This window comes from Pelophylax lessonae (assembly GCF_965119305.1).
Source record: "Pelophylax lessonae genome assembly, chromosome: 1".
Taxonomy (NCBI): Eukaryota; Metazoa; Chordata; class Amphibia; order Anura; family Ranidae; genus Pelophylax; species Pelophylax lessonae.
In genome coordinates, this window is record NC_138768.1 from 629,534,774 (window position 1) to 629,558,337 (window position 23,564).

The following is a 23,564-nucleotide window of genomic DNA, read 5'->3' on the forward strand; positions in this document are numbered from 1 at the left end:
TGGAATATCATTAGATTCCCTGAGGGTTGGGAAGGGTTTTATACCATTGGGGGTTATGAATTTGTAAGCTCTGATGAGATTAGTGGAGGACCATTTTTGAAAAGAGAATGGTGAGGTCCAGGCAGGGTAAAAGGAAGGGTTACGTAGGAAGGAGAACATGAAATTATGATGAGATTGGAGTGAGTGCTTGTGTTTAAGGCGGTCCCAAAGAGAGAGTGAGTGGCGTGTTATTGGGCTATGCATCATACGGCGATCAGAGGGATGGAGCCAGAGGAGGTCACATTTTGACCATTTTCAAAGCTACCCAGAGGGGTATTTAGGTGGTGGAATGGTACTTTGGCAGCTGGGCTAGTTGGGCAGCATAGTAATATTTTGTAAAATGCAGAAGGCCTAAGCCTCCTCTAATCTTAAGCAGTTAGACTGTTAAGTTGTGAGCAGCTCCTTCCTATTTCTTATAAGTGTTAGTGCATAGGATTCTATATCTACTATAAATTCACACCAACATGTTCAGCAATGTCTAGCTGCATTTATACAAAAAATAAGTTTCTGCATTTCCGGACTGTTCAGCCTGGTCTTCTGCAGCTAAATGGGTCGAAATACATCTAAGCAATTACATATAGACTCAGGGGAAGTGATTCTGGGAAATATAAAGTTTGTTTTACCACCTGGATCATTTTATTCTTAATGCAGGTGGCCTGTGTGCATGAAACCTCACTGTTTGCCTAGTAACCGGTTTCCTGTAGCTGAGTATTGTAGTGTGTATAGATAATGACATCCTAAATGGTTAAAATGGAACTGAATTCAAAAAGGGAAGATTTGCTTTGTAATAGGGAACAACTTAGAAGTGTTGATTGTGTTTAAGCAATGCCATGAAAGACTTACTTCTTGTCCTAATTAGAAAAAAGCATTTCCTGGTTTGCAAATGTGTGAAGGCCCTCTTGTGCCTATAGCTTCATAGTTGTATATCTTGAAGTGTAAGAGTTAGGTCACTGTGGCCTCTGACTGCCAGTCTTAGGAAATGTGGAGTGAGGTCTTGTGATATCCTTATTGTGCTGCTTACTGTTCTTCCTGGTGGCTCTGATATGAGGGAGCAAAACTCTACCTCTACCAAGATGGCCACCATCAGTAATGGTAGATCAACTGCAGGGAGACACCAGGCAATACTATTGACTAGGCCTTGACCCTCTGCTGCCTTTTTTGGGCCAAGCTTCCAGAGTTCAATTCCTTTTTAAATGGAAAGTATAAAATATTTTTAATATTTTTTTTTTTTATTGTGACTTTCATGTTTTGTATGCCTTTATCACAAAATTTTTGTAACTGAGTTGAAATAGAGATTTGTACAAGAGCCACTAATGTAAAAACATTGATAACATTATTTACATTCATCTGATCTTTTACATATGTACAGTGTGTTCAGAGAGAATTCACAGCGCTTCACTTTTTCCACATTTTGTTATGTTACAGCCTTATTCCAAAATGAATTAAATTCATTATTTTCCTCAAAATTCTACAAGAATGACAAGAAGTTTGTTTAAAATCTTTGCAAATTTATTTAGTGCTGGGTCACACTTATGCGATGCAGGAAGGCTGCAAATTCGCAGCCTGTTCTCACCTCGCAAACGCAGCCCTGGCAGTTCACACTGCCATATGAGATACGCTGGGGGTGTCAATGAAATGTTAACGACACCCCCAGTTCGCACAGGATCGGATCGCACAAGTGTGAACCACTGTGCTATCCGATCCTGATGCGGCTGAAAAAAAGGGTCCTGTGCGACTTTGGTGCGGGTGCAGTGCGAATTTAGCCATACAAAGTGTATGGCTGAACTCGCACCGCACAGCCGATCGCATGTAATGAAGGAGCAGTGCGCTCCGACATTACATGCGATCGCCGCAGCCGCAAGAATGTGAACCGGCACTTAAAAAAATAAATAAATCACACGTACATAAATATTTATAGCCTTTGCAATGACACTCAAAATAGAGCTCAGGTGCATCCTGTTTCCTGACTTCCTGAAGACACCAAGTACAGTGAAACATACATCAGAGCGGGAATTCATCACTTCCGGCTTCCCATGTCACAATATACCAAGGCCCTGAGCTAAGAACAAGGCGCTCAAACTGACAGACCACATCCACACATGCTGTAGATCCCCAGTGCCAGGCGTAGGCACTGTTATATGTGAGTGCAATATATATATTTTGTATGCCATTTAAACATCAATAAACTTACTACACTACAAAAGTCCCTCTCTGTGTCCCTGGTGGAGTATATTTCCTACCTTTTAAGCTACAACCCTAGGGATTTTTGGAGTGGAATGGTGCCAGCTTAGAAACCAATCTGGTTTCCTAAAATAGCACATTTTGACCTTCTGTAAAAAGGAGTCAAACATCTCTGGTGAGTTACCATCTATCTCCTTAGAACCCGTGGTGAAGCAATTAGAAGACCTACACATCTAGAAGCACTTTGTTATTGGTGTTGCACGCAGTCACGCTGGATTTATTCTAGTGATTGACCAATATCGTTTTTTTAATGCCAATACCGATACTTCGGTCATCGGATATCGGTATCGGCCGATATCTGCCAATATTTTCGGACGTGTAAAGACATTTTTTTTTTCTAAAGGTACTTTTGTGGAGGGATCTAAAAGACCCCAAACCCCTCCTCTGTCCTGAAAAGCATTCAAAACACCAAGTTTGGCTGTTTTGAATGCTGTCAGTTTTTTTTAATTCTGTGCCGAGTATGGTTTTTTTACATGGAGACGCAGTACACCGGGTCTTCTCTTCGGCAGCGGCGGCAGTGGAGGTAGGATGCCCGGGACTCCCAGTGGCATGGGACACCCGGGCGAGCCACGGAAGGCAGCGGGAGGGGGAACATCTCAGCCGCATCAGTTGTCATTACAAGTCAGCCAACCGTCGGCTATGGACACCGGTACCGGGGTGATGCCTCTAGCTGCAGGCATCACCCCGGTACAAGCACTTTACCTAAATATTGGCAATATCGGTAAATCCAAAGGCCAATTCCGATATATTGGGGAAAGTGCATATCGGCCCCCGATATATCGGTGTTGCCGATAATCGGTCAATCCCTAATTTATTCATTGTTTGTTATCAATTTGTTGATTATTACCTTTGCATCAATTTTATATTACTTTTTTTATGGGTCATGGGTCATGCAGTCTCAGATGGCCCCTTAATAACTTGATATGTCCATTTATGAGTACACATGGTGAAGCACCAACACCTTTTCTATTCTTCACAAAATTTAACAGTGATGTATCACCTTTAAAAGGCGCAGCAGCACCACCACCACTTGCCACATTGTTATGCTTTCTGTTTCCACTGATCATCCCTGAGATGTTTCTACAACTTGATTGGAGTCCACCTGTGGTAAATTCAGCTGACTGGACATTATTTGGAAAGGCACGCACCTGTCTATATAAGGTCCCACAGTTAACAGTGCATGTCAGAGCACAAACCAAGCCATGAAGTCCAAGGAATTGTCTGTAGACCTACGAGACAGGATTGTATCGAGGCACAGATCTTCTGCAGAATTAAAGGTCCAAAGAGCACAGTGGCCTCCATCATCTGTAAATGGAAGAAGACGTTTGGAACCACCAGGACTATTACTAGAGCAGGCCACCCGGCCAAACTAAGCGATCAGGCGAGAAGGTGGATCAACTAAAATAATATAACAAACGGTGCACTTAGCCTCAAAACATTCTAAGTCAAAAACTTCTGCAATCAAAAAATCCTTGAATAGTGAGTAAGGATAAGATGCGCTGTTGTTGACTATCCCAAACTCAAAACGGCAATATTTTCAAGTATATAACAAATTTATACAAAATAGTAAAATGTGCTTCTCCAAATAACTGAAACAATGAATTAAACCCTGAACACAAATACCTAAAGTGATTGTAAAGTCTTGTTTAACAAAATAAATAACAAACATGTTATACATACCTGCTCTGTGCAGTTGGTTTTGCACATAGCAGCCCAGGTTCCTCCTCTTCTCGGTCCCTCTTTGATGCTCCTAGCCCCTTCCTCCTGTCGAGTGACAGCAAGCAGCTTGCTATGAGGGCACCTGAGTTGAGCTGCAGCTCACTCTGTTAATTCATACATGGAGCTGCAGTTCGGCCACCCCCCCTCTCTCTCCTGATTGGCTAATTGACTTTGATAACTGCGGGGGCCAATGGTGCCGGGCTGTGTCTCAACCAATCTGGAGAGAGAGTCCTGGAATGGCCAAGGGACTTGTGGACATCGCTGGATACAGATGGGGCTCAGGTAAGTATTAGGGGGTGCTAGAGCAGCTGCTACACACAGAAGGCTTTTTATTTTAATGCATAGAATGCATTAAGATAAAAAACCTTCTGACTTTACAACTCCTTTAACTTATGTGTGCTTATTGGAAAGACGTCCTGACGAGGCGTACGTGATGTATGCGAAACGTGTTGACATAAGCAGCGCAAAGGGTTCCACCTCTGCTAGCCTGTGGACTTCTGGTTCTGTTTGACACTCGGATGCTAGTCGGCTAACCATGATCTCGCTTAGGAACCTAGGTGTGTGAGATACGGAACAACATCACTCTGCCACGCCACTAATGGTACTCTTACACGAGTGTATGATATGAGGAAAATGGGACCGGAGTGAGACCAGGACTGGGACCTCCCGGCAGAGGTAGGAGAATGGTCTAGTGCGGAAGATGGGTAAGATATCCCAAGATACCCTAGACCAAATACTCTGAAGCCTTGAGCTGCCTGTACATTTACCCATTGATATCCTACTGTGGCGAGTTATTAAATTGTTTATCTGCCCGGCATCACTATTTGGCCATCGGGACTATTATACTTACCACTCAAGGAGTTTTTGCTCCCTGTTTTTAAGCCAGGGAGTTATGTGGCTAATGGCTGATCAGACTCTGACAATCCATTGACTGGTTAATTTACGTTTTTTACCTTGGCTACATTCAACCGGTGGAATTTAGTTTCCTAGGACAGTAACAGTATTGACACTAATTTGATTGTGTCCAAGCTATCAGATTTAGTCATCATGTTGCCACCACACTGCACTTGGTTTCAGTTTGTGATTTTCACTAAGGGGAGTTTTTCTTGAAAAGAGGGGGTTACCCTTGAACTGAAATAGATCGAAAACTTCTTCAATTAACTATTTACCTTCTTCATGAAAGGTGCATTAGTGGAGTACATGAGAGAGTGAATTGGGGCCCGTTTTATGTGCTTATCAAGACAACGTTGTCTGTGTGTGTTCCACTGGATGTCTGGGTGGTATTTTTACCTATATTATTGTAAATCATACCTTTTGCTATTATCTTAAAAAAATTGTTGCATTTTACACCATTGATGGTTCTCTGTTACAACTATTCCTCCTGAGTACCCCCCCCCCCCCCCCCCACAGGGGGACCTCACGGACTGTATTTTTTTAATGTTTTCCACCTTGACCTTAGTTGTGGAGGTACCTGGTCCAACCGGACAAAGCGGTAAAATGCTATATTAGTACCACCATTCCCCTTATCAATAAGGGTTTTGAATGGGCAGAGGGCTTCGTGTTCTTTTATTATTTAGTGCTTTTTGGAAAGAACCCGCTGAAAGACTTGCAGGTAATAAAACAAAATGTACAAGAAAGTTTAGTAAAAATGTAAATAAAAAATAAAGCGGTGCACCACAGTTAGTATGTTGGCAGAAAATAAAAGTTATTCCAACTTCCCACATGCAATTCCAAGGAAATACTTTTAGTGCAAATAAGATGATTCCACATTGAAGGTGTAACATCACTGTAATGTATAGGTGTGGTTGGTCCCTTACCAAATGGTATGATCCCACCAAGAGATCATATGTTTGTATATGAGTTCTCCTCTGAAAACAGGTGGTCACCCGGCTTCAAGAAGCAAATCCAAGCTCATCTATCTCCTTGATCTTGTATGCCAGAGAGCCTTAGTCAGGGAGGTGACCAAGAACCCGATGGTCCCTCTGATAGAGCTTCAGAATTTCTCTGTGGAGAGAGGAGAACCTTCCAAAAGAACAATCATCTCTGCAGCACTCCACCAATCAGGCCTGTATGGTAGAGTGGCCAGACATGAGCCATTCTACAGTAAAAGGCACATGACAGCCTGCCTGGAGTTTGCCAAAAGGCACCTGAAGGGCTCTCAGACCATGAGAAATGAAATTCTCTCGTCTGATTAAACAAAGATTGAGCTCTTTGGTCTGAATGGCAAGCGTTATGTCTGGAGGAAACCAGGCAATGCTCATCACCTGGCCAATATGTTTTTCAGCAGCAGGAACTGGGAGACTAGTCAGGATAGAGGGAAAGATGAATGCAGCAATAAACAGAGACATCCTTGATGAAAACCTGCTCCAGAGCGCTCTGGACCTCCGACTGGGCCAAAGGTTCATCTTCCAACAGGACAAGGACCCTAAGCACACAGCAAGATAACAATAGAGTGGCAATGGGACAACTCTAAATGTCCTTAAGTGGCCCAGCTAGAGCCCAGACGTGAACCTGATTGAACACCTATGGAGAGATCTGAAATTGGCTGTGCACCCTCACTCCCCATCCAACTTGATGGAACTTGAGAGGTCTTGCAAAGAAGAATGGGAGAAACTGCCCAAAAATAGGTTTGCCAAGATTGTAGCATTATACTTAAAAATGCTTTAGGCTGTAATTGGTGCCAAAGGTGCTTCAACAAAGTATTGAGCAAAGGCTGTGAACACTTATAAAGTAAATAGGATTTTTATCATTTTTTTATTTGTAATAAATTTGCAAAGATTTCAAACAAACTTTTTTCACATTGTCAATATGGGGTATGGTTTGTAGAATTTTGAGGAAAATAATGAATTTAATCAATTTTGGAATAAGGCTGTAACATACCAAAATGTGAAAAAAATAAAGTGCTATGAATACTTTCTGAATGCACTGTATCTACATCCCAAATTCCAGAAAAGTTGGAACCCTGTGTAAAATCTACATAAAACATGAATTGCAAATCTCCTACACCCATATTTTATTCACAATAGAAAGTAGAAAACATTTTAAATGTTTAAACTGAGAAAATGTACCTTTTTAATTATTTGAAAAAAAAAAAAGGGTAACTTTGAAATTGAAGGCTGCAACATGTCCAAAAAGTTGAGAAAGGGCAACAAAAAGCTGGCAAAATATGTGGTACTAACAAGCAAAAGCTGGAAGAATGTTTTGCAACTAATTAGGTTTATTGGCAACAGGTAAGTAACATGATTGGGTATAAACAGAGCATCCTAAAGAGTCAGTGTCTCAGGAGTGAAGATGGGCAGAGGTTTAATCTGTGAAAAACTACGCCAAAAAAATTCACAATTTTAGAATAATGTTCAGTGTAAAAGTAGAGGAACTTTAAAAATATCATCATTTACATTACATAATATCAAAAGATTTCAATAATATGGAGGAAACTCTGTGCACAAGGGGAAAGGTCAAAACTCATTATTGGATGCCCGTGATCTTCAGGCCCTCAGATGGCTCTGCATTGAAAACAATCATGATTCTTTGATGGACATGACTGCATGGGCTCAGGAACACTTCAAAAAATCTCTGTCAGTGAACACGGCTTGCCCTGTGATCCAAAAATACAAGTTAAAGCTCTATCATGCAAATAAGAAGTCATATTTGAACATGATCCAGAAGCTCTGCTGTCTTCAGTGGGCCAAAGCTCATTTAAAATGGTCTGTTGCAAAGTGGGAAACTGTTCTGCGGTCAGACAAATCAAAATTAGAATTTTACATTCTTTTTGGCAACCATGGGCACCGTGTCTTCTGGACCAAAGAGGAGAGGGACCTTCTTTCTAAGGGCTTATTGAATGGGCAGCTTGCATATCTGGAAAGGCACCATCAATGCTAAAAGATATATCCATAACCTATATGATAGGTTTTAGAGCAGCATATTCTCAGGTAAGAACGGGACAAAATTCTTCTTCCAAAACTCCAGCAACTGGTGTCCACCGTTCCCAGATGTTTACAGAGTGTTGTTACAAAAGAAGGGGATCCTACGCCATGGTAAACATGACCCTGTCCCCCAACTTTTCTTGCATTGGGGTTGTACATTGACAGCTTTTTGTTGCTCAGTTTTGTTTTTGTTTTCTTAAATGGTAAATTTTCTTAGTTTAAACATTTGATTGATATGTTTTCTGTTTTCTATTGTAAAGGAACTATGGGTTTATGAGATTTGCATATCATTGCGTGTTTTTTTTTTTATGTAGATTTTACACAGCATCCCAACTTTTTTGGAATTGGGTTTGTATAATAATTGAAAAGGCTTTACTTTGCTTTTAAATGCAAAGTTATCAAGTTTTACCTTGTCTTATCTTACTATTCGACATCAATCGGGGTTTAGTGAATCCCATTTCATGTTTTTACTGTGGATTAGGATATTATTATTATTATTAATCTGTTATATCTAACCTACATAACTGTATGTAATTGTATGCCTTTTACCCGCAGTTATTTTTCCACCACGAGTTTTCACAACTCGCCCAGGCCAGAAGAGTCCTGTGATCCAGATTGATGATGCTTCTTCTGAGAAAGAAAAAGAAGAAAACACTAATTACACTTATGTGGACTGGAGAGAATTCATGTGCAATACTTGGCATCTGGAGCCCACACTAAGGTTACTTTTCTTTCCAAATATTTACTATATTGTTCTTAACTCCTTAGAGCTAGCGCCTCCCGGCCCTTCCGGTTTAGGATTCTGGGAGGTGGGACGGGATTTAGGGATCATGTGACCGTTGGTAACTGTGCCAGGAACGTGCTCTCGGCACAGCTGTATTTGCACTAATGCAGGCAAATATGTGGCAGCTGAGCGCCAAGGCTCAACCTCCTAGAGGCCGCATATTTGCGTGCGGCAGGGGCTAAGAGGTTAATTTAGCTTTGTTTGTATGTAATAAACTGTAATATACAGACACAATCTATGAGATTCTATGGGATTTGTGTGAACCATACTAAAAACCATATCTATTTTGGTTGAGGTGAATGTATTGTTACATTTAGTCATTTTTTTGTGGTTTCCTCTACTGGGTATCTAAATTCTCATACATTTTTTATAGAGCCACCGTTTGTAGTAGGTAGAGGAATCTACAGGACTGGGAAATACATAGTGTGAATTAAACACAGGCAACACACTAACATTAAACAATAAAGCAAAACCAATCAGCGCAATCCCCCTCTATGTCTCGAGATTGCTGCTGCCACAATAAAGTGAGATTTCATCACACTAAAAGGTAAGATAAAGAAAACTATATAGTGTAGCGTAACCTCTAATAAATCTGTAAATTAAACCTTACACTATGAACATAAACAATGTGCTATTAAATAAGTATGTATCAATCTCCATATAATAAAATAAATTGTGGTGTGACACCAGGTGACAGTTCTTGCAATATTCAGTGTCCACCACCACTTGCGCTCCACTAGCTGCTCACCTCAGTGTTATGACCCCTTGCATCACCAGCCAGGTCACAACAAGCAGTGGTTCCCTTTTAGGGAAAAAAAATGATGGGAATAGAACGTCTTCAATCCTCCAAATCTTCTCTAGCTCAGTGTCAGCATCCTAGTAAGCTGATGTACATATAAAGATGGGAATAAAATACCCATCTAGTGCTCTCACTCACAGTAAAAAGCACTTAAAGTATAACTAAAGGCAAAACTTTTTTTTTAGTTTCAGATAGTGTGGGGAGGGATTATAATGCTTGTCAGTTTTTATTGCTGTCTGGGCCCTTGTTCACCCTCTCTATTTGTCCTGTTTACCATTATCATTGAAAGCAAAAGTAAAAGAAAATCCCAAATTTTGAGTTGTCCCCAGAAAAGTAATAGAGGGGAAATCATCCAATGAGGGCACTCGTTCTGGTAACCTGGGGGTCCCCAAAGAATTGCCTTAATTTGCAGGGATTTCTTCTCACTTCCTGTTTGACTGTGGGACAGGAAGTAAAGGGAAATCTCTGCTATGGGACACAGGTGGTGAAAAAAATTGGCAGAATTTATAATCCTCCCTTGCTGCATCTAAAATGGAAAAAAAAAAAGTTTTGCCTATAGTTCTACTTTAAGCCGTGCTAGCTATTTCTCACATGTGTCAAACAATAATCACGGATAGAGATGGCCAGAAGATGACTCTGCCCCCTAAATGTGCTACGTCCAAGAGGTGTGGCCTTCATTAGTGAGGGTCTGTATTTTATTCCCATCTCTATATGTACATGGGCTTACTTAGATGCTTACACCAAGTTAGCTATATTCCTATAATTGAGAACCACTGCTTGTTCTGATCTGACTGGTAATGCAAGGGTCAAAACACTGAGGTGAGCAGCTAGTGGAGCACGAGTGGTGGCTGACACTTGATATTGCAAGAACTGTCACTTGGTGGTCTATAATCTATTATAAGCAGACTATTATTAATTTATTTTATTTTTATTGTCACAACACAATTATATTATTTTTAATTTTAAAATAATATATTATTTTATTATATGGAGATTGATGCATACTTATTTATTAACACATTGTTTATGTTCACTATAGTGTAAAGTTTGATTTACAGATTTATTAGAGGTTGCGCTACACTGTATAGTTCTCTTTCACGCACAGACATTGCCACTATTTCCAAAATCCATTTGAATTGCTGTCTCAGTTAACTGATAGCAACTTTTTTAATGTAATCCTCCCCCTTTTTATATATATATATATATATATATATATATATATATATATATATATAGATAGATTTTTTTACTTACTCTAATGGTCATCAGTATATCAGGGAATATTACATTTATTTTTTAACCACTTTACCACCGAAGGATTTTCCTGCTAAAAGACCAGGGGGTTTTTTGCGATTTTTTACTGCGTGACTTTAACGGACAATTGCGCGGTCGTGCAACGCTGTACCTAAACAAATTTCACGTCCTTTTTTTCCCACAAACAGAGCTTTCTTTTGGTGGTATTTGATCACCTGTGCGATTTTTTGATCACGCGCTATAAACAAAAAAAGAGTGTAATTTTTGCAAAAATAACAATATTTTTCACTTTTTTTTATATGAAATTCCCCCCCAAAAAAATGTAAAAATCAAAATTTTTTAACATTTTCGGCCAACATTACAAACATGTAAGGATTTTTTACGATAAATAGCATGTATTAATATATTTGATGTATGTTACATTTATTATATATCTTGTATTTTTATGTATCCCAGCATAATAAATGCTAAGACCACTTTAGCTAGTGTTATTTGCAGCTAGAGAAGAGTTTAAAGTGGTTCAAAAGCCTGAACATTTTTTTTTTTACCTCAATGCATTCCTTTCATTCCATAAAGGTAAAAAATGTTTAGGCATTAAATTTGGCCCCTTAGCCTCCCTTATACTTACCTGAGCCCTCATTCGATCTAGCACTGTGCATGTCTGCAGCTCTTCTCTCCCTTCAGTTCCTTGTCTCACTGGCTTTGCTGGCTCACTAGGAGTCATTAGCTCTCAGTGCTGTCAATCAAAGCTAATGATGAGGGAACGGAGGACGGGGGACTGGTTTAATGGACCCAGGAGCTGGGCTTGGGAGCAAGTTTGCTGCACACTTGGGACACACTTAACCCCTCCTTCTCCAATAAAGTTAACCCCTTCCCTGCCAGTGTCATTTTTACAGTAACAGTGCACATGTATAGCACTGATTACTGTAGTAATGTCACTGGTACCCCCCCCCCAAAAAAAAACGTTGATAGGAGGATCCCTTTTGTGTCACAATTCCACCCATTCTCACCCAGTATATTAAAGATTGTAGGTAGGCATTGGTATATACGTAAAGAAAATTACCCTTTAATTGCTGAATTCCCTCCCCTCTTCTATGGGGTCTTTATTGCTTGCTACAAAACTGAGGTACTTCCTGTGTGGGAGGGGTTATATAGGGGAACATCCTTTCTGATTGGTTGTCAGTGTCCTTCACCTGTAGGTGGCTATATAACCCATATGTTATGATTTATGGCTCTGTGTCCCATGATGTACAAAAATAAATATAATTTTTTTTTTTAAGTCTACTGTTGCTCAGGTGATATTTTTAGCTGAAACCGTGGCACAGTATATGTGCATCGCTGCACCCTGAGCCTTGTTAGCATGGGGATCCTGTTACGCTACACCAAAGGGCTTTAGTTTGTTTTGCGCCATTCTGCCTACAAGATCCGCACAATAATCTTCGCTGGCTTCTATACCCAGGCACAGAAAGTACTAGAACTGTGTCTACTAAATTGTGACTGCCATACAGGTGCTCCAGTTTGGGCTGACAGTGCTCTCAGCTGGGTGGCTGCTTCCCCCTTGAATTTATAGGCCTTTTGTAACTCCTTGCAAGCCTCGGTCTCATGCAGACAGATGTTTGGGGAGGACTGTGGGGTGGGCCCTGGTAGGAAGGACCCAAACAGAATTTGCTCTGTAATGACTCCCCAAAAGGTCAGATTAGCCCTGAGCCCCGGTTCACACTTGTGCGTGTGCGGGGTTCGCATGTAATGTCGGAGCGCACTGCTCCGACATTACATGCGATCGGCTGTGCGGTGCGAGTTTAGCCATACAGTTTGTATGGCTAAATTCGCACCGCAGCCGCACCAAACACGCACAGGGACCCTTTTTTCTAGCCGCATCAGGATCGGATCGCACAGCGGTTCACACTTGTGCGATCCGATCCTGTGCGAACTGCACGATCGCACTGCGATATGCGATCAAACTGGGGGTGTCGTTAAGATTACATTGACACCCCCAGCGTATCGCATATGGCAGTGTGAACTGCCAGGGGTGCGTGTGCGATGCGGGAACAGGCTGCGGATTTGCAGCCTTCCCGCATCGCATAAATGTGAACCGAGGCTCAATCCCTTTTCCTGACTGGTATTTCTGCTGTTTCAGGGGTACATTCCTCAGAGGCTTGGAATGCCTGGGATTCAGAAGTACCAAATTCCTTCCTTTTGTCCCCTTTTGAGGGAAGATGAGGTGTCTGGAAATTCTTAAGCATGAGTTGAAGTAGAGGTGGAAGCTAATGAGAATCAGGAATCTTTTATGGAAGATTCCTCCCAGCACAAATCTCAGGTTCCAGGACTGTTTCAGACACAGGCGACTAATGTGGGCTTCCTGGAGGAGATGGGACACGCTAATCTTAGCTGTAAACCTCAGTCATGAAATATGAAAAAGCACATCCTTCTATACTGTGTACTTGTCACTCTCTAAAACTCTGAGTATTGGTCTTCTCTGCTGCCTTGTTGTTCTGTTATCACCTTGAGTCACTTTTGGCAGCTTTTCACGACAAAAGGTAGAAAGGCGATGGGGAGGGAGCTGCAGCACTTAGCCAGTGACTCATTTTCACAGCTGTGCTTGTTTTCCATACTGTGTGAAAGGGGTGTGTCCCTTCCCTCCAATCAGGGTACAGAGCTGTTGGTTCTGTGAAGACTTCAGATTCCCGCCCTCTGCTCCTAGATAAAAAAACAATCCTTTCCTCTTTGTGTTTTTAGAACGATCTAAAGAAGAGATTACTCCAGATACACATCTACAACTTATGCAGGAGGATTTGTTTAACCCCTATGTATCACCTAATGCTGGTTCTGGATTATTGAAACTACCAAAAAATCCCAAGTCTTTTCCAGTGCACTTTCTATTTATTACAAGTGGTGATGTATGCCATCGGGCTCACGTGGAGAAGGGGTTTTCACCACAGAAGCATTTTGCTCACCAGTACCCCATGGAGGAGGAATTCTAATAGAAATTGGGTTCACTAGTGGTTCACTTGACTATTACCTACTAAAAAAAAAAAAAAGACTGTGACAGTCCCAATGGATAAGGCCCTGGTCTTTAAAGAACCCACAGAAAGAGGTCAGAACCTGTCTTTGAGGCATCCCTCACTCTAGTGGAAGCAGTGCAGTGGTGGGAGTTTGCCAAGCCCTTAAAGCTCATGCTTTGTTCCTGAGAAACAGATTTAGAGGATCCAGCTATTTGACAGCTCCTAGAAGACTTTCCAAGAGCCCTTGGTTTCTCGGTGGAGAAACCCAAGCGGAAGACTCCACTAAACCGCTTTTATGGGTGGGCACTGTGTCTGTCCACATGAGAAAGATTCCATGGCTCAGGTGTTGGTTGTCAGAACTTCTCTGCAAAAAGCAGTGTGCACTTGAGGTGGCAATTTAGAAAGTAGTGAAACCTTTTTAAGAGGAGTGTCTTTCTCAAGCAATCAGCCTCGGGGTGCAAGCAAATCCAGTCTTCCGGCTCTGGAGGCAAGTTTCTCTCACAGTAAATGGGCACCCAAAAGTAGGCGAGTGGGGGTGAGGGGACATCTATTGGCTTCTGCAGCTGCCTAAACTCAGGAAATCTAAGATTACTAGGTCTGCAGCATAGTATCCAGAGGTTACAAGCTGAAGTTTCACTGCTTTCCCCATCCATGCTTTATGCGCTCAAGGGTATCCTCGGATCCACAAAAGAGAATGGTTTTCTTTGTGGCCCCAAGTGCTGTCTTAAGGGGTCATTGTACCTGTGCCAGCAGGAGAGAGGTCTCATGGCTTCTATTCCGACCTTGGTCTCCGGTCTAAGCCAAATTGAGAAGTCTGGCCTATTGTTGACCTCCACGGTCTTACGTTCCTGACAGTACAAAAATTCAGGGTTAAGTCCACTCAGTCGCTGATTGCTTCACTTCATCAGGGAGATTTTCTATCATCAATGAAAATCAAGGATGCCTACCCTTCACATTCCAATTTTCTGGCCTTGCCACCATTTCTGTGATTCGCAGAGAAAGATCACCTCTTTTACTTTGTAGCTCTGCCTTTTGCCTTTTCCATAGCCCCCAGAGTGTTCACCAAGGTGTTGGCTCCAGTTCTGGTGTTGTTGAAGACCCGGGGTATCCCCACTTGTGGGCATACCTGGACAACCTGCTTCTAAGGAAACACTTGGCTCTGAAACTGATGTCTAATGGTACAAGTCCTAGAAAGGTTTGGCAACTTTAGTTGTCGACCCTGGTTCTGACTCAACAACTGGAGTACTAAGGCTTAGTCCCTGATACAGCTCAGGTAAATGTACTGCTCCCACAAGAGAAATGCCTATTTCTTCAAGCCCAAGTGAAGTGCCTGAGGCCAATGGAACGTCTCTTTTTGAGCATTTCTGGGGAAGAGGTTGGCCTCCCTCAACTTGGTCCTCCATGCCACACTTTATTCCAAGGCTGTGCAGCTCAATAACCTTACAGTAAGGGACAAAAGCCAGGTGTCCTTGGATCTGAAAATGCTAATCACTCCCAGGAGTAGGTAACTCTGAAATATGGTAGATATCGACAAAGATCCTAGGTACAAGGGAATCCTGCCTTCCAATGAATTGGAAGATCTTGACGATGGATGTCAGGCTCTCAAGCTGGGGGAGATATTCTGGAGAACCTCTCAGTTCAGGGAACATGGACATGAAAGTTGCCTTCCCTCTCTGCTGTGCATATTCCCATCATCGAAAAATGGGCAGAAGACTTTCCTAATCGTCAGCAGCTGGCGTTTGTGGTAGATGGCCTGTAGACTCCTTGGGATAAATTTTTCTTGATCTATGCCTCCTCTTCTTTTCAACTTCTTCCATGTCTGTTGCGCAGGATAAAGGTGGAGGGCATTGTGGTGATTCTGATTGCACTGGCTTTACCAAGGAAAATGTGGTATGCCAGTATTATCAATCTCTTGGCAGACAAGCTGTAGGCTATTCCAGGTTAACCATATTTGCTATCACAGGGTGCGATCTTCCATCCTGCTATAAGGTCACTGGTTTTCACAACATTTCTGTTAAAGCCCAAGTCAAGAGGTAAAGGGGCGTTTCTGATTTCTGTAATTCCTATCCTTCGAAGTTTGAAGTCTAAAAAGTCGACCTTCAGGAAAGTGTACCATCATACACGGAAGACTCATTTCAACTGGTGTGAAGCTCATACGTTTTATCCTGACAGTATGTTGCGGGGTATATTTTGGCTTTTCTCCAATCTAGTGTGGAGATGTCTCTGGCTTTGAGTTTCACCAAGAGGGATGTCAGCTTTGGCTGTGCTTTTTTCAGAGACCTAGTATGTTTCCTTCTTTGATTAAAGTTTTTGTGCAGGGTGTTGAACTTGGTCCCATTTCCTACCTCGGGAGGCTTCTACGTTCCACCAAAATAGGAACATTGTTTTGCTCTCATTTTCACATAATCCTAAGCATCCTAAGGAGAAGTTGCTTTGTTCTTTGGTTGTTGTTCAAGCTGTTTGCATTTATCTGAAGGTACAGCTTTGTTTTAACAGTGAATCTCTATTTGTTCTGACTGCAGGTCCCCACAAGGGTCAGGCTGCTTCTCAATCCACTATTTCTAGATGGATTTGTTAGCTAATCTCTCAGGCCTATGTTATCAAGGGGAAGATTTGTAATTTCACCAGGAATGTCACTGCTTCCTTTGCAATTAGGCTTCTGTTCAAGTTTGTAAGGCTGCTACCGGGTCTTCTGTTCACATGTTTACTAAGTGTTACCGGTTGGATGTTTATGCCTTTTTGCCTGTTCCGCATTGCTTGCTGCAAAAATGTGGCTCAGCTGAGCTGGGAGGGTTATGCCTAGCCACTAATAAATATGTGAACAGACCAGCGCAGGTATAAGTGAAGATGCTCGTAATCAAAGGATAAAACACACAACCTTCAATAGAGTCATAAAGATAAAGGATTGCATTGTATGATTATCAATATTTATAGAAGAACATTTTCCTGTTAGTTTATAGAGGCGCTGCAATTCTTTATCTTTATGCCTAACCAGTGTTCAGTCACCTGGAGGTGGCAGCTATGAACTTTTGTCCTGTGATGTATTCTTCAAAAACAGGTAAACCACAAATCCTAAATCTTAACATCACTGTATGGGTTTATAAGCTATACACAGAAACCAGATTTTTAAAACACTAAATTGTTTAATTGTACCTGCTAGTACCTGTGTTAGATTCAAACTCACTCTCTGTGGAGCCTCCTTGGATCCTAGGCCCAGGCTGAGGCAGCTGATCATGCATTACTGGAAAAAAAAAAGAGGCAAATTTGAACGAATTGTAGGCCATTGGGTTGGCAGAGTTGTGGCTGATTGTGGACAAGGCATGCAATACGCTAGGTGGGAGCTAATCCTGGACCATGAATGGAATAAGTGGAGTTGGTGTAATGATTTTTGCCATGGGGAAAGAATGGCAGAGCAAGAGGTGGTCATGAACAGGGCAGAAACGAGGCAGAGTGGGAGTTGATTGTCGCTGAGAGGGGAGTGGAACAAGATTGTGTGCCACTGAGATGCTAAGCAGCATCTGATCATGAACTAAAGGGGGAAGAGGAATGAGGCAGGGGTAATTTTGGCTGAGAGTTAGTGGGCTGATGATTGTGACTTAATGGGGGACAGAGCTGGAGCTGATTGTGGAACGGGCTTACAAGAGGCAGACCAGGATCTGAATGTGAGGTCAGGAAAGGGGGTGGGGGGTCAGAGAAAATAATGTTACTGCTGTGGATGTAGACAATTATGAATGAATAATGTTTTTACTGAGGACCTATTAGAGTTACAGTGCAAAACTCCAAAGGGGCTAGATCCCAAATGTGGTACATGCGATTTGTTGACACATTCACTCTTAGCCAAAGAATCCTCTAGCATTTTCAGTTTCTCTGAATGCTACAAATAAAGGGTTGAAACTCACATGTGATGTAAGTAGCTGGTTAGGGCTAATCTCTGAGATGCAGGCCCCAATATTTGTTAAGCACACGGGTTCACATGAAACAACATGCAGGTTCACATGGGAGCAAAATCCTCCAGCGAAAACAGAAAGTTACATTCTTTCCTAATAACCCAATACTAAAGCAATATTTTTTTTTGATGATAATGATTGCTGACGCATGTTTCGAACATATATTTCATTTCTGTTAATCTTTCGTAATTATGTGATTTTTTAGAAGTAGAGGATTCAGAGGCATTATTTTTTTTAAAAACATTTTGAGATAGTTGGTAGCTGTGTTTGTATTTTTACAAATCTGACAGTGGAGTTCCTGTGCTCCTGGTACTTGCATGCACTTTTATTTTTTATACAATTCAGTTACCTTGAAAACCTGGGGTTTTATTTGTGCAAAAACATGACTCTTGTGACTGTGCTGGGGCTGCCCCCTTCCACTTTGCTTTTTAACCTGTTGGCTGGTAAGTCTTCCAATCTTACTTTATGAGCAGGAGGGAGACAGAGAGAGCAGGAAGGAACATTGTTGTTGTTTCTGTAATACAGCACTCTGGTTTTTGTTATAACTGGATGCACTAGAAATAGCAGTGTGTGCAGGCTTTGAGAAGTGTTGGTTTTTTAATAATGCACCCAGATTACCATGATAAAAATCCCATAAGTGCACTTTAACCCAATGTTATATAAGAAAGTTGAACATCTTCAATTCTTAGCTACTGTCCATTATGTTTCTGCTGTTATAATAACTTTACATTTTACTGTTGCCTTCACTCATAGGAACCCTAGAAATATGTCTCATTTCAATGCATGAAAAGGTAAAGAAATTTCAGTGTTCTGAAACTTTCCGGTACATTTGTGAATACTGGGGGTGGTGAGAGTAGCAGAGCTGAGAAGCCTGACACAGATCACTAGTACTTAGAAAAGGAAGAGGCTTGGGGGTTACTGTCAGGTATTTTTTTTTTTTTTTGCATATTTCCAGACATGTAGTAACGTGCTTTTTCGTTCCCCTTTTCTCCTTAGGCTAATATCTTGGACAGGAAGGAAAATTGACCCTGTTGGAGTGGATTACATACTTCAGAAATTAGGTTTTCACCACGCCAGAACTACAATTCCAAAATGGCTTCAGCGTGGAGTCATGGATCCACTGGACAAGGTTCTTTCGGTCTTGATTAAAAAACTGGGGTCAGCTTTACAAGATGAAAAGGAAAAGAAAGGAAAAGAGAAGGAGGAGCACTGAACATGCAGAGAAATGCGAACAAATTGTCAGAGATCAAAATAAGTTACACCTTTTTATACTGTACAGAAGGATATTTTGAACAGATGCATTTGGATGTGACAAACTTTTTTTTTTTATTATTTCACTGATTTTAACTCTCATCCCTGGGAGCAATTTTAGCTACATTTCTTCCTGTGATCACTCCCATGGCCTTTTGCTGTGATATGACATGCCACTGCAATATTTGCATTTCTGTGCATTAATCTGTTTTCCACAAGACATCATTTGAGCCTGAAGCAGACCCATTAATGTAGTTCTCCTCCGGCACTATGTTCATCTCAATACAAATAAGACTCAGGGATGAGAGGGGTTATAAAATTCCGTTGTGAATGTAATTGTTTACTGTGGTGCATGCTGCCATTTTGCATAGGAGTATGCACTGCATGCGTCTGTATATTTTGGACTGAAAAAAGGGGTTTAACACTGTAAATGGATGGGGTATGTGTCATTACTTTTAAGTGCAATATTATTTTCTGTAATAACTGCAGAATGTTAACTGTGAATTTTCTTGATTTTTTTTTTCCCCCATTGGCCATAATAATAAATTGTTGAAAATGTGAAAATGGTTAATGTTCTTTTTGTTTATGTGGCTTGTTTATTTGTATGAAATTATTTCATACAATCTACTAGTAGTTATCTGCAGAGATTGTTTGGATGTTAACTGTACTTTTTATATATTTCCATCTCTAATTTTATTAAAAAAGGACATATAAAGAGAAAAGCTCTGTAGTACAAATTATAAATTGGTACAGTTAAAAATGATCCAGCCAGCCATAGATGGATCAAATTTTGGCCGGTTCAACAGCAAATGTCCAAGATTTGATCCATCTAAGGGCAGGCTGGTAGTAATGAAGCAGATTTTTGGCATGTGATTTTTGCCGACGGCTTTAGCGGTAATCATTGTGTCACTTACGTTATTATAGGCATTGTAGAGTAATTCATTTTCAAAATACAGGATAGAGGTAGAAAAATCTTAGCACTTTTCTATAAAAAAAAAGAAAAAAAAAAACATCTGACTCTAATGCCTTCTAATGTAAACACACAACATGTGTTTCTGAGCTGTTTGAAACCAACCGGAATTGAGAGTCTTTGTTGTCGGTGTTGAGAAATAACAATTTCACATTACAAGCAGCACAAGAAGTGGGTAGAAGCTTGTTTTAACCCTCTCATTGGCAGGCCCTGTGCTCCACTTTTTTTTAATTGCAAAGAGCAACTTTATTGAAGAATAAAAAAAAGATTGCAACATACAGCAAAAGTACACACAGTGGTAATAAAAAAACAAGCATACATGTAAAGAAAGGAGGTGAGGTCATCATAGAAGGCACAACAAAGGCATCTAAAAATATCCACAAGAGGGGGGAACAGACGTGGGGAGATGGGCACACACACCCTGTCAATTGGGAGGGCCAAGGGGAACGGGCACAAAAGTGGCGAGTAAGCCAAACAGGGAGGCCTCAGCAATACCATTACAAGCTACGACCTCACAGAGGGCTCCTGTTGCCATCTATCCCATATTTTGTTAAATTTCGTAAGGCAACCCTTATTGATGTATATCAAAGAGCAAAAGGGGTTCCCCTAGGGGCGGAACTTTATCGGCAATTACCCATCAACAATGTACACAAGAGTAAAAGTATACAAAAGTTTATTTAAACGCATGAAAAAAAAAAAAAAGTGGAAATACAAGCGGCAGGGGTACATCCAAGAATTAAGGAGAAAGAGCGTGGAAATACCCAAATGGAGAACTGACGCGTTTCGGACGTGGCCTTTCTCAAAGGTCAATTGGGATTCATCTCTGAATGTAGGTAAAAAGACATAGTCTGTAAATAATGACTGTATCGTATATATCAATACATCATCACATAGTATATAGTATATTACAAGGTATAACAACATACATTGCATCTACTGTACAATCAAAAAATAGCATATTATGTGAGATATATGTAAACATAGTAGATAATACGCACCGCTCCAATCATTCCAGATGTATTTTGCCGCATATAAAACTATGCTGCAGTTGGAGAACATGCAGCAATAAAAGAAAAATAGCGCTTAGGGCAGGGGAAAGGAAAAAAATCGTAAGGCCAACAAAGTGTGGTCATATAGTTGCAGCAGTATATGTTGTCTGAGAGTAAGAAATAAAAAAACAAAAAACCATCGGTCACTGACTCCTCACGATTTTTCCCACAAGGATCCCAAGTGGCTCAGCATAGATATCTAAGAAAGAGAAGGTGGAGAATGTTTTCCATGTAAATTAAAATAATCTGGCATGTAAATTATGTCAGCCAGAAAAAGGTTCCAAAGTGAGTGCATAAACTTGTACCTGTGGTCTGTATATGGTTCCTGATCAGGGTATTTCAATTATACTTAGAAGAACGGGATATGTCTTTGTGGAAAATATGGAACTGTATATATATCAATCAGGGAGGTCCCTTTAAGAAAGTATATATGAGTAGAATTAGCAAACTACATTTTGAGCATAAACGTTGAAGAAAAGACGAGAGGAAAAATGGAGAGGGGGAAAGTGTTGGGGGGGGGGGGGGTGGAACGAAACAAAAAATATATCAAGAACCAACCCAAGGTAGCGATGAGAATATATCATGGAATCTAGAGAAGAGACACTTCATTAAAAATTATGGAGTGTCATAAATGGTGCCAATATACCAAAAGTATCAGGTATGTGAGAGTGAAAGAAAGACAAAAATAGGGTCCCAGCAAATGTGAACACTGAGAGGAACGTATAAGACTCAGAAAAAAGTGCACATAAAAATAAAATGCATTGTGCAGAAAGTTTGTGAATAGGGGTGAAAAGATGATAGAGCATCCAATACGGGAATGATATTATCATACTACTAACTACGGGAAAGATTTATGTAATTTATTGTTTTTTTTTACTAGTAATGTCGGCGATCTGCGATTTTTTGCGAGACTACGACATTGCGGCGGACAGATGGGACCCCTAACTGACATTTTTGACACTTTTGGAGGGGCAGTGACATACAGTAATCAGTGCTAAAAATATGCACTGTTACTGTAATAATGACACTGGCAGGGAAGGGGTTAACAGTATAGGTGATCAAGGGGTTAAATGTAAGCCTAGGGGAGTGATTCTAACTGTGGGGGGGTTGGGCTTGTGAGATAAACACAGAGACATGTGATTCTATATAGAAGGATCACATAGCCTCTGTGATCATCTGAGGGAGAAGGACGGACGGCTGTGTTTACATCAGCCGTCCGTCCTTTTCTGTCAGCAGGGGGAGATCGACCGGTGTCGGGCGGCAATCGGGGCTGCCTGACACCCGCACTGGCGCGTGCTCGCCCCCTAACTCCTCCCAGGCAGATGACGTTTATTAATTGTGATTCGTGATTCTGCCTGGGAGAGCCACTTTGCCGACGTAAATGTACAGTGCACTGTCGGCAAGTGGTTAAGAGAAGTATTCACTAAGATATGGTTGAGCAGATAACCCCCCGTGAGCTCCAGACATGCAAATAAGGGATAGACATAAACTCAGGTAAGGAGGGGTTATGCCACAGGGGAGTAAACCCGTGATGTCTAGGGAGATCCAGCCGGGTAGAGACCACCTCCCAGACCCTCCAGCAATGGTGAAACATAGAGCGCCGCTCGCCAGGCGTCCCCACCCCCAGCAGACCACCGAGCAAAGCGTTCAACGCAAAAAAATGTGTGCTAGTATATTCAGCTGTGCAATTTCCTTATAAAAACAAGGGTGCATCCATGCAAATAATCAGGGTGCAGTGACTCGTTCCTCCACCAGGTGTCATCTATGGGTGTCCTAACTTCTCACCTCAATAGCTTGAAACAATCGCCTGAATATATATTAGCCCTCGGTTGGGTACTTTCTGGCCGGATGTCCTGTCTAGCACACATTTTTTTGCGGTGAAAAGTATATATGGACATTCACTGAAGACTGCACTTTATTAATTTAAGATTTAATTTATTCATTTTACATATGGATATATACTGAAGTTTGAAAATAATTTTTTATGCACTGATGGTATTTATTTATTGATTTATGTATTGGAATTCACTCATTGATTGAAGTTTTACACACAATAATTGATTAAGTTATTCAGTGATTGAAGATTATAAGCACTCAGCACTTTACAATTGATAACACTTGGCACTATTGTGGAAAATTATTTTAATTTTGGAAAGTTCTTAATTGAGTTGAATGTTTTAATAGGCATTGTAGAACTAACCAACACACCTACCTCACCACAGAACATATTATTTATTTATTTATTTATCCTAAGCACATTTATTTTAATCACCATCTCCACTTCTAAAAGCGCGCCACACACCCCTATATATAATATTTTACTGACTGGTGTCTGGTACCAGTTTAGTGGCGCAGCATTCAGAAAGGGATCCATCACCTCTAACAGCGCAGGTATCACCTATACATATACAAGGATCAGAAACCCAGCCATTCGCCAACACCCTGGTGGAAGGAGCCTGGTACAGCAGACAGACCTATTTAACCACTTGCCGACCGCCGCACGACTATTTACTCCGGCGGTCAGCCCCTCACAGGCAAAGCGACGTAGTACTACGTCGCTCGCCTGTGAGGCTCTAGGGAGCAAGC

General features: G+C 41.2%; 1 protein-coding gene across 11 annotated transcripts in view; it reads left to right on the forward strand.

The window, feature by feature from the left end:
• Positions 1–19,356, forward strand: part of BLTP1 (bridge-like lipid transfer protein family member 1) — a 754,177-nt gene extending 734,821 nt beyond the window's left edge. For all 11 annotated transcript variants that reach the window (XM_082243836.1, XM_082243839.1, XM_082243842.1 and 8 more), the window contains 2 exons: positions 8,478–8,643; positions 18,705–19,356. In XM_082243836.1, coding sequence (XP_082099962.1) covers positions 8,478–8,643; positions 18,705–18,921 — 383 coding nt within the window. In that variant the 3' untranslated portion in view covers positions 18,922–19,356. The remainder of the gene's footprint in view (positions 1–8,477; positions 8,644–18,704) is intronic.
• The last annotated feature ends 4,208 nt before the right edge of the window (positions 19,357–23,564 follow it).